Source organism: Rhinolophus sinicus, chromosome 14, assembly GCF_057876585.1.
Source record: "Rhinolophus sinicus isolate RSI-liver-muscle chromosome 14, RSI-T2T, whole genome shotgun sequence".
NCBI classification, from domain to species: domain Eukaryota; kingdom Metazoa; phylum Chordata; class Mammalia; order Chiroptera; family Rhinolophidae; genus Rhinolophus; species Rhinolophus sinicus.
This window is the reverse complement of record NC_142514.1, coordinates 33,037,741-33,049,879: the sequence shown is the minus strand read 5'-3', so window position 1 is coordinate 33,049,879 and position 12,139 is coordinate 33,037,741. Positions and strand designations below refer to the sequence as shown.

Below are 12,139 nucleotides of genomic sequence, written 5' to 3'. Positions count from 1 at the left end.
GGCGTGGGGGCATGACCTGCCCCGGTTTAGTCAAGCCTCTGGTTCCCAGCCCTGGAACCATCCAATCCACCAGATTGGGGAGCCTCACGAAGGGCAAGGCTCATCAAGGGAGTAAAAGTTTGACAGTTGACAGGGACACCAGTGTCCCATCCCATTCCACCACACCCTTTACCCATTCAGCTGTGATGGTCCTATGGTATTCATAGTACCCCTCTACCCTCAAAGAATCCTTAGTTTTCCATAGAATCCTTAGAGGAAACCATATCCTAACTGCTTAGCACTCCTCCATGCAGGCAGCCACCACCCCATCCATGCAAAAGGTGTTCCCTGAATGCCCCCAAGCTAAGGGCACAAAACAAGGGGCAGGGATTAGAGGGGCATTTACCACCATGGAGGCTCAGGTCCTCCCGTTGGGAATCCATAAGTTCCAGCCTTGGTACCTGGCCGGTGCCTCTGGAGAAAGGGAGCTCATCTCCCCATCTGTCCAGCCAATGGGAGTCCTAGAAATGCCCAGGCCCCATTGTTCCCTAAAGGTGAGGTCACTGGGTTCTGAGTATTGCACATTCCTGGGGCGATGCTTATAAAATCTTGGGTTAACTGGACTCCATCCAATGGTGTCCTAGTGTATATCTACTGCTTCTATCCGGGACTGGCCCACACACTGAACTGTCTGCCCCATACCCTTTATGGTGAACCCACAGAGCAGCCCCCAGGAAAGGGCCCCAGTTCCCCCAGGGGCTTACCCACGTTGCTGGGCTTTAATGAACATTTGATGGATACCTGTCCCCAGTGGGGAGCGGGACAGGGAGCACACACAGCTTTGGGCAGCAGCCCTGCCCTCAAGATGTATATGACCAACTTGTCAGGAGAAAACCTGCTTAAGGGAACTAAGTGATTAATGCCTTCTTTCTTGGCCCTAATTATGCTTTTGTTTCATGACCTTCCTTCAACAAGTGGCATTTCCTGGGCACCAGGCCCTGTAGTTGCTCCCTACCACCTGGCCCTGCATCTCTTTCCATCCTCACCTTCCTCTCCATCCATCACACACCTTTCCCTTCTGATCAGGTCAGACTCCTTAACAGAGCCTGCTCATTCACATCTCTGGAGTTTTGCTCACATTGCTCCTCTACCTGTAAGTGCCCCTGCCCACTCTTTCCCCGCACTGAACACCTGCCTATCCATCAAGGCTCAGCTCAACCCCCTTACTATATGACAGTTGCTTCAGTTGGCTTCCCAGAATCCCATCATCTCCAGTTTGAAGAGGTTTTGAGAGTTGTCTAGTCCAATTCCCAAAGATGTTTGAGCCCCAGGGGTAGGTCACCCCTACCCAGAAAACTAATACCCTGGGATTTACTTGGATCAGGGACTTGCTCACACCTTGTGAGGCAGCTTGATGTATTTACAGGCAGCTCAGTTAGAAAGCCCTTTCCTAACTAAGCCCAAGTCAGCCTCCCTGTACGACCCCTGGACCCAGCTTATCTTCTTGGCACCACTTAATTATTTCCCTCTTTAGAGCCCCCCAGCACGTGACTTGGGGCATTATTTAGCACAGATGTCTCTCCAGGTTCCATTTACACTGGCTTTCCTCCCACCTCACAGCTCCTGCTTTTCAGTATCTTTTGCTGTTTTCTTCCTTTTTTCCCTGATCTCTAAATGTTAGCGTGTCCTAGGGCTCAGTCCTTAGCCCTCTATCTACATTCATTCCTTCAATGATCTCACTCAAACTCATAGCTTTAAATATTATATACACTGACAACTCACAACATTGTTTCTCCAGCCCAGACAGCTCCTCAGAACTTTACATTCACCCAACAGCGTGGTGACGTCACTACTTGCCAGTCTATTAAGTGATCTCAAACTAACATGTCCAGAACCAAATTCCTGCTCATTCACCCTCCAAAACCTACTCCAGCCTTCCTCCTCTCCGTAAATGGCAACTCAATCCTTCCAGATCCAAAGTTGTTCAGATCAAAAGCCTGTAAGGCATCCTTGACTCCTTTCATTCTCACAACTACATTCACTCCATTAGCAAAGTCTTTGGGCTTTGCTTTCATAACATACCCAGAATCGATGACTTTTTTATCACTATTACCTTACTTGAAGCACCACCATCTCTCACTTGGATTATTGGTCTCCCTGTTAGGTAACCAACCATTCCAGTTTGCTTGGGACTGAGGAGGTTTCCAGGATGTAGGACTTTCAATGCTGAAACCAGGTAAGACCCAGGGAAACCAGGACAAATTGGTCACCGTTGGGAGAGCTCCCATCCTTGCTCCCCATGCCCTATATTCCCCCAGCAGCCAGAATGATCCTTTTAAACAGTAGATCATGTTATTTCTCTGCTCAAACACTACAATGACTACCCATTTCACTCAGATTTAAAAGCAAAATCCTTCACCAAGGCCTACAAAGCCCTGAGCAATCTAACGACCTGCACCCCACACCTCCTTCACACAATAACCTCCTTGCTATTCCACAAACATGGCAAGCTCCTGCATCAGGGCCTTTGTACTTGCCATTCCCTCTATCTGGAAGGCTCTTCCCCCAGATATCCACACAGATCATTCCCTCATTTCCTTCAGGTCTCTGCTCAAGGATCCCCTATCTCTACTCTCTTAGCCTGTTTTTGTTTTTGTTTTCCTAAATAGCATGTATCATCACCTAAAACTTATATTTGTTTATTGTGTCACACCCCACTAGAATGCAAGCTCCCTGAATTAATGTAAACAAGGAAATAAATAAGAATTTCAGATAGTCATAATTGCTATGAAGAGAATAAAATAAGGTAAGGGGATAAAGATTATAAGGGATGAGGGGTGCATCAAGAAAAGTCCCTTTGAGGTGCTGACTTGTGAAATGCCCTAAATGGTGAGAAGGCAGCCACATGCAAATCCAAGCAGAGGGGTCAGCCAGTGCAAGGATCCTGGGGCAAGTACAGGCCCGCACACCTAAAGGACTTACTAATCTCAGAGTCTGCCCCACTACTCCCAGGCCACCGCCCAGGGCCAGTCTCCATGAGTGCAGGTTGAATGGAGCAGAGTTGAAGACCCTTTCCCTGCCCCTGAGGGGTCTACCATTCAGGAATGGTTTCTATCAGGTAAAACCCAGACAGAAAGGACTTCCATGGAGGCAAACTGACCAATGCCATCGCAGATGGCCTGCTCCAGGCCTGGCCCTGTGCTGGGAGCAGGTGAAACACAGAGATGTTGATGTCATTGTCCTTGACCCCAGAAGCTCACACCTGTTTTTTTCTTTTTTTTCTGGGGGGAGGGGGAGGAAGAAGATGGTGGCATTGGGTGGAGAGAAGGGGGAGAAAGTATTTCAGGGATCAAAATTAGCCTAATTAAGACCTGTCAGGACAAATCCAGGTGTCTCTGGGGAGGAAAGTAGTTCAGTTGGGCTAGAGTTCAAGGTGGAGTTCAGGAAGCAGAGGGCGACAGGGCTTCGGAGGCAGCTGGCATCTTGAAACCAGTTCAGGCCTCAGTAGAACTTGGACACGTCTCTTAATGACTCTCGGCCTCAGTTTCTTCACCTGTAAAATGAGGAAAAAACCTGCCTCGCAGGGTGTGAAGCAAATAGTGTCCTGCACATAGAAACGCTCGGTAAAGAGAAGCTGCTCTTGTGATTACAGTTGATGAAAGGGCCTTCGATGCTGAAGGACGATTACTGCGAGTGCCTAGAGAATTTAAAAAGGAGCAAGCTCGGTGAGGACGGTCCCAGCGGTTTTCAAGAGAAGACTTGGAGGGTAGAGGCTGTTGGTCCCGAACCTGAGAGCGTGGATCCGGGCAGGCTCCGGGGACGCGGCGGGCGGTGGCGCGCAGACAGGACCTGAGCTTTGAGCCCCCTCCTTCCCGCCCGCCCCGCTTCGCCTTGCCCTGGAGCCCGGAACTTTGGGCGCGCGGAACTTCGGGGCCGGAGCGCCGACGCGGCGCACCCGGAACGCGATGGAGCGGGCGCGCGGGCCGGGGGCCGAGGCTGACGCGCTTGAGGACGAAGAGGAGGTGGGGGCTGTCATGGCTGCTGTGGTGGCGGCTGCTGGTGGCGCGAGTCCCGCCGTCCTGCAGGTGGCCGGCCTCTATCGGGGCCTGTGCGCTGTGCGTAGCCGCGGCCTGGGCCTGGGGCTCGTGTCACCCGCGCAGCTGCGCGTGTTCCCGGTGCGCCCTGGCTCGAGCCGGCCCGCTGGGGGTACCGACGGCAGTGGGGTCCGGGGCGAGCTGGAGGCCAACCCCTTCTACGACCGCTACCGCGACAAGATCCAGCAGCTGCGCAGGTGCGGGCCCCGGCGGGGCGGGGGTGGGCAGGGAGGAGGGGCGGCGCGCGGCCCCGCGTCTTTGGTGTGTCTGATGCTTTCAGTGCTTCCAACAGCTATGCGAGATATGCACTGTATACTGTCCCACTCGACAGATGATGTATTTAGGCTCAGAGGCAGGATCGCTTGCTTAATGTCATACAGCTGGTGGCAGAGCTGAGCGACTACAAAGCCTTGACTCTTTCCCCAGTTTTCTGTCTCTATGCTTTAGTTCTCAGAACGCTGAGGTACACCCTTATGATGACAGACTTTATGAAGCAGGCAGTTCCAAGACACCTGTTCTCATTATAGACATGGGAAAATGGAGTATTCCAGAGAAGGGACTTGACTTGCTCAAGGTCACATATGGAGGCAACTGGCCTAGAACTGGTGTTCCCAAGCTCCTGGCTGCAAGGAAAGTGTCCTCTAGCTAGTCTTCCCCACTTCCAGGAAAGAAGATTGGAGGGGGGAGCAGGGCATCAGAGACTAGTAGTGTTACAGTTGGATCATGAATTGAGCCCTCTTCATCATGATGGAAAAACAGTATCAGAGAGAGTAAGAGACCTACCCAAGGTCACACAGCTGGTTGGGATTCGTCTGACTTGGAATCCAGGGTTCCTAACACTACCCCTCTGCTTCCAGATGAAAGAACCTGGAGACTAGAAGAGGTTGAGGTGGGTAGAAGGGGGCCATGGAAGGATCTGAAAAGTTCAAATGGAAAGAGCTGAAGGAGATCAAAGGTGACAATTAAAGGAGGCTTGGAAGAGAATTTGGCAGGGTGGGCAGGCAAGTTGTCTTACGAAAGGAAACCAAAGACAGTATTGTAACTTCTTTGAGTTCTGTCTCATCTCTACTTCCACGGCCTCAATTTACTCCTCCATCATCTTCGCCTGGACCCTTGCTGTCATCCTCTAGCTAGTCTTCCCCACTTGTAGTCTTCGACCCTTCCACCCCAGTCTGTCTCATTGCTACTTTCTTCTCGTTTTGAAAGAACGACGGAATACATGAATGAATATTTTTGCTCTCCTTCCAACAGCATCGGATGTACTCAAGCAGTTGCCATCTTAAAGGCCCTTCCTTGATCTATCTTCCCTTTAAGCCTTTTCTCATTGATCCCTTTCACAAACAGGCAGCTCAGAACTGTCTCTTCATACTCTGAATACTTCTCAGCTCCCCCTTATTCTTACTCATGAACAAACGAATGACTGGTTTTACTCTCCTTGCCCGCTAGGTCATTTCCATCAACATGTATACATATTGCTGTCTCCTGAAGGGTGAGCTTTCCACTGACCTCTGCATAGTGTCCATATTCCTTGGTGTTCCACACAAGGCTCTCTAGCTTTATTACCAAAACTTTCTTTGAGCACTATGGTCTAGCACAAAGGAATACGGGAATGGGGTTGGGGGCATATGTTCCAGGTAAGGGAAGCAGCACCAGCAAAGGTGCAGAGGCATGACCGCTCCTCAACCATTTGAGAACATTTGAGCAAATTTTCATCAAAGTACCCTTAGCGCTTTACTTATTTACATGTCTGTCCCTTGCATTAAATAGTAAGTTCCTTGAAGTAGGGTCTCTGTTTTATTCATATTTGTATCCCCAGAGCACAGCAAGATAAACAACAGCAAGAGACAACAAGTAAAGTTTGTTGAATGAATGAAAAGAAGAGGGGAAAGGGTAAATCCTAGAAGCAGCTGAGAGAGACAAGAGTTGGGGAGATGGGAGGGAAAGCTGTGTGGATACAAAAAGAAAAACCATGAGGATGAGGTAGATGGAAAGGGAAATAGGAAAGGAGGGCCAAAAAAGGGTCAGTAAAACCTTGGTCAAGTTAAAGGACAAAGAGGCAAGACAGGGCCTGGCCCTAGGGCCCAGGACCAAACAGGTAGGATATCATGAGATGTTTTTAAAGGAATTACAGCCCTGATTGGTTAGTGCTGGGTCATGCTAACTAAAACCTGGGCTCTTGGAGCATCAGCCACATGTTTGGTGTGAGCCAACAGCAGGACAAGGCCATGTGCCCTGCTGACGCTACTCCAGCCCAGAATCTGGGTTTTGCATCACAGTCTGAATTGATGAATTAGGAGGATTTGATCTAGCTCCAGGCCCACTATATCTAGGATGTGGACAAATCAGAGGGTGTCCAGAGAGCAGCAGTTCCATAGTGAGGAAAGATTCACAAGTCACATATATGAAAATGGGCCAGAAAAACTGAAGAAATTTTTTGAAGAGAAGAGAAATTTAGGGGGTGACATAATAGTGATTTTCAAGTACTACCGTGTTTCCCCGAAAATAAGACGTAGCTGGACAATCAGCTCTAATCGTCTTTTGGAGCAAAAATTAATATAAGACCCAGTCTTATTTTACTATAAGGCTGGGTCTTATCTAACATAATATAATATAAAACCAGGTCTTATGTTAATTTTTGTTCCAAAAGACACATTAGAGCTGATGGTCTGGCTGGTCTTATTTTCGGGGAAACACGGTATTTAAAAGGAATTAGACATTTTCTCTTATTCCCGGGGATGAAAGATACAGAGAGACTTAGGCTCAGAATGTTTTCATAATAAAAGATATCCAAGGCAGGAGGGCACAGATTCCACTGCATAAGCCGCCCCTCACTCTGTCCGCTCACTATGGGAGGCCCAGGTGTGTCTGTGGACACTGGCAGCCCTCACCCTGGTCCTGGCACTTGTAGTCTTGGCCAGGCAGTTGTCGCACCCACTGGGCAGGACCCATGGAGTGACTGTACACTGAGGACCTGGCCCACAATGGAGGGAAAGAAGAAGATAGACTCATGAACATAGCAGTGAAGAGAGTGGTGTTTAATGTCACCTCTGGAAAGGAGTTTATGAAACAGGGGTCCCCTACAGTGCCTTGACCAGCCAGGATTCCAACAGAGAGGTGAGCAAGATTCCTTGGATCTTACATGTATCACCCGTGACACTACAGGTCTCATGGCCAAGGAGCTGAAGTTCCTGTATAATGCCTTCTCCAAAGTGTACAGAACCAAATATCACATCCTCTGCTAGACAGCCTGAAGAATTCTTAACGATGGCAGTCCCACCCTGGATTTTAGGCCTGAAGACCAGCCCCATTTTGATAGAAAGGACAAGTTCTGATGTTCATTTGCAGGAACAGGTTCTTTGGAGAGAGGGTCCGAGAGATACTCAGGTGCTAAATCTTTTCCTGCAGAATAGGCTACCTGAAGCCTCTGACTCACCTGCATCTGAATAAACAGATTTTTAACCTGGGGGGTGGGGGTCAGGGGGCAGATGTCCAGGAACCAGATGGGTTCAAGTAAAAGCTTGACACCTGGTAGGTATACTATTGGATTCTTGCCTGAGGTGGTGACAGCAATATGAGCTCAAAGTCACCTTCCCATCTTGAGGATTTGAATTCCAAGTACCCAGAGTATAAGTACCTGAGAGACCAAGCTCTGTGTCACCCTAGGGAATGTCCTGCAAGAGAAAAATGTTACATAGGCCTCTTGAAGATTAATAGTAGTTGAGTAACTGGATTTACTTGTATTTTTCCACTGTCTTGATTTGTAGGCCTGTGGCTCAGGCCTACCTAACTGAAGATAAATCCTTCAGCCTATGATTACCTGTGTCCCCTCTCTGTGGAAGTAGAACATGATGCTTTGTTCTTTCCAAATCCGAAAAAGCCCAGGTGGTTTCACTTTTGGTTTACCTTTATCAGGTCTGACCCAGCTGCTTTTGAGTCCCGACTAGAGAAGCGCAGTGAGTTTCGGAAGCAGCCAGTGGGGCACTCCAGGCAAGGTGACTTTATCAAATGTGTGGAACAGAAGGTAATACCTGTCCCTTTTTATGTTGTTGATTCACCAGTGCTCTACACCCCACCCTCAAACCTTATCCTAGGAGTGGGCTCATTGATGGGTCAGCAGATGAACTGTAACATAGCCTCTCTCTACTCATCTCAGTCTCCATCCATAAATGGTATCCTGCTCTTTCTGGCAAGTTACTGTGGCCATAGTGGAGATAGGGTTGGAAAGGGCAGTTGCTTCTCCCACGGGTACAGTCAAGTGATGCAAGCTAAGGCACACACGGCGGTGGGCTAGAGATGAGGGGGCAAAAAAGTGCTTAATAGCTATTGTTATCCTCAAATAAGAATCAAAGCTGGGGAAAAGCATGTTGAAAGCTGTGTTTAGCAAAATTAATCTAACGCAGTGCTTTTCTAACTTAGACCATGACCCACGATAAGAAATATATTTTACATTGTAATTCAGTACACAAATATGTATGTGATTATAACTGAAACACAATTTTTACAAAACAGTGCTTTTGCTACATGCAATGTACTCATTATTTTTTCCATCTTTTAAAAAACTTTGGCTACAATCCAGTAAATTGATTTTACAACATGTGATTTAAAAAATGCTAATCTAGGATGACGCACAGGACAAACTGGAGTGGGCGAGGCCGCACCCAGAGAGAGTGTGCAGCAATCCCAGTGTGTGCTGTGCGGGTCTGAAATCCGGTGGTTACAGTGGAAAACTGGGATTCTACATTGTGTTTTAAAATGAGAGATTATTTTACTTGGAGAATAACATTTTTTGCTTTGGGTATTCTAAGTTTTGAGAAAATCCACTCTGTCTTTTAATAACTGCTTGAGTTAATTAGAATAAGAGCAGTAGTCAATGGGTTAACCACTACCAGGTTGGGGAGCTAATTCAACCTCCTGTGACAAACTTAGTTTACAACTTTATGTAAACAAACAACTCTCTACTACAAACATTTTAACAAATGTAATTTCCTATAATAGACATTTATAGTGTCAAGGTCATAAGTCAATAATAGCTCTTAGAAATAATACTTTATTATAAACTTTCTGTATTATATGGGAAAGCTTTTCGCTTCTTTTTGTAAACAGACTTAGAAATTCAACTTCATAATAAGATATACAATAAATAAAGATTTCATTTAAATTATGGCAACTCTTAGGTAAATATTTAATTACTGTCTTTCTTTTCTAGCTAGCTAGAGGAAGGCTAATGTCTAATGGCTCCATTCCCAAAGCCTTTACTTTGAGTCATTGGTTCCTATCACATGAGACCTAGTGTCCCCTTTCTATTATAAATTTTTTTTTAAATTCTCCATTTTCTACCCTGAAATGAAATGTAGACAGTATAACCTACCTACACACGTAGTTTCTGGGGTGAAAAAACAACATAGTACCCCAACTGTGATATAAAGGAAAGTATTTTTTTAATAAAATATATATTTTAGTATGTAAGTTCTTGGGCACAACTATGCTGTGAGACTAATGCAGTTATCAGATGCTTTCACCTATCTGTGAAATCATCATGAATACATAAGTAGCAAATATTGACAGGTACAGGGGGTTGTGTTGGGAATTATAAAAACTCCCAAACCCTGAGCAGTGTCATTATCAGTGACCTTAATGAGATTCTACAATGTGCAGTCTTCTCTCAAGTTATATAGTTGCATTTCTGAAAAATTCACTGTTTATTATAGTTGCAATTATAATTTTAGTTACCTTATTTCACAGGTTCTAAAATCCACAATTTTTCCCCACATTTTAACATCTCTGAAATTGTCTTAAAATTTATATGAAAGTATTGTGTTATTGTTTAATTGGCATCATTTTCTGATACATAACATCATGGTGCGTCTTAAGATCAGTGGTGTCTTAACAAATGAGAAACAGAAACTCATAGACACAGACAATGGTTTGGTGGTTGCCAGAGGGTCAGGGGGGTGGGGGGTGGGAGATGAGGGTAAGGGGGATCGAATATATGGTGATGGAAGGAGAACTGACTCTGGGTGATGAACACACAATGGGATTTATAGATGATGTAATACAGAATTGTACACCTGAAATCTATGTAATTTTACTAACAATTGTCACCTCAATAAATTTAATAAAAAATAAAAATAAAAAAAAAACATCAGTGGTGTCTTAGATTAGATAAAATGCAATCAGCTTATACTTGGAGCTTAGATTTTTAATTTCTGTAAGTTAAAATGGAAATGAAGAATGGATTGAAGGGACACTGTGGGAAAAGAATATACCAGTCTTGGTGATTCAAATATGAAGGCAGCTGTGCAAATGGAGGAATTTGTTTGTTTTGTTTTCACAGTACACCTGAAGGTGAGTGGTAAGAAAATGAAATCAATTCTCTCTTTTTTGAACAGTTTACATATGCAGGAAAGACTACATTAGGATGCTGCCACTGTATAGGGTAGAACCAAAAGACCAGGCTGTATCCAGTAGGTCTTTCTACACCAGGCTTTGCCTACTTTGTAGGTACAAGTTCTATGGGCATAGTTTATGAAAGGTTTGGATTCATTAAAGCACCAAGTAACAAAAGGCAGGGTTTTATGCATAAAGTGTTGTTCAGCTTCAGAATCCCAGCTCCTCCTTCTGCACTCCTTCCCTCTGAAAGGCATGGTCTTGAACTGAGACACTGAGTGGATGACTCAGAAAAACCCATCCCACTATCAGAAACAACTCAAAATAGGATTTCCTGATTGGCCTTGATCAGAGATAGTGGGCTAGCAGAGAAAAATAATCACTTTCAGCTGTTTTGGGCCTTTTTTTGAGGGAGAGTCTAACTTGAGGGAATATTAAGACCGAGTACTAGAAAACAACTCTGTATTCTGCTGAGGATGCTGCCATCAGAAATGCTGTCACAGATAAGCAGCAGCCATTTCTCATCTCCTCTGGGCTCACTGTGGAACAGAGCAAAAGGCAGAGCACAGGAAACCCAAGCAGCCCTCTTTCTGCGAAGGAGTCCCTCATATCCATAGTGGCAGATATAGAATGAACTCTCAGTATTAGTAGATGCTGGTTACTAACAAAGGAATCCTTTCTCATTTCTGTATCTCAGAAGCTTAGTTAAAGAAAAGTTGTCTCACAAACAATAACTCTTAGGACAGTGTGTGCTGTTACTATATGGAGTGGAGAGAAGTGAATTCTTAGGTGCAAAAGTACTAAATGAGATATTGGACACTGGACCTAGCTTGGTGGTCTTTTTCTTCTGGGTAAAGTTTAGATTAATATCCTGTCTATCATGTATTTCAGACAGACACTTTGGGGAAACAGCTGAGGAGCAGAGGATTCACTAAGGACAAGGTAGGTTTCTAATTAAATATCCAAGTCTGAAGCCACATGGAACATCCATAACAAGAGGCTGCAAATTTGAACATATTCACTGTGGTTCAGTGATTTTGTGATTTACTAACAGTGGAGATGAAAAGTATTTCTGTGAATTTTTGTGTCCTTGATGTGACCCTTAGCATAGTGTGGGTCCTGGGGGTGCTAGAGGAAATATGAAGGAAATATAGTGATACCCTTCCTTTCTGTAGGAATTAATTTTTTTCTTTTTAAATTGGGGAATATTGGGGAACAGTGTGTTTCTCCAGGGCCCATCAGCTCCAAGTTGTTGTCCTTCAATCTAGTTGTGGAGGGCGCAGCTCAGCTCCAAGTCCAGTCGCTGTTTTCAAGCTTTAGTTGCAGGTGGTGCAGCCCACCATCCCATGTGGGAATTGAACAGGCAACCCTGTTGTTGAGAGCTCACGCTCTAACCACCTGAGCCATCTGGCTTCCCCTCCAGAAGCTCAGCAGCAGCTCATTGTCTTCAGTCTAGTTGTGGAGGGTGCAGCTCACTGGCCCATGTGGGAATCAAACCGGCAACCCTATTGTTCAGAGCTCAAGCTCTAACAAACTGAGCCATCCGGCTGCCCCAATTTTTTTTTTTTTTTTTTTTTTTTTAAAGGAGGGCACAACTCACAGTGGCCCATACAGGATTGAACCAGCAACCTTGGTGTTATCAGCACCATGCTCTAACTGAGCTAACCAGCCACCCTGGA

General features: G+C 45.7%; 1 protein-coding gene across 1 annotated transcript in view; it reads left to right on the top strand.

The window, feature by feature from the left end:
* Positions 1 to 3,459: 3,459 nt before the first annotated feature.
* Positions 3,460 to 12,139, top strand: part of ATPAF1 (ATP synthase mitochondrial F1 complex assembly factor 1) — a 28,394-nt gene continuing 19,714 nt past the window's right edge. The window contains exons 1-3 of the mRNA XM_019749409.3: positions 3,460 to 4,270; positions 7,986 to 8,094; positions 11,352 to 11,402. Of these exons, the coding sequence (XP_019604968.2) occupies positions 3,945 to 4,270; positions 7,986 to 8,094; positions 11,352 to 11,402 (486 nt within the window). The 5' untranslated portion in view covers positions 3,460 to 3,944. The remainder of the gene's footprint in view (positions 4,271 to 7,985; positions 8,095 to 11,351; positions 11,403 to 12,139) is intronic.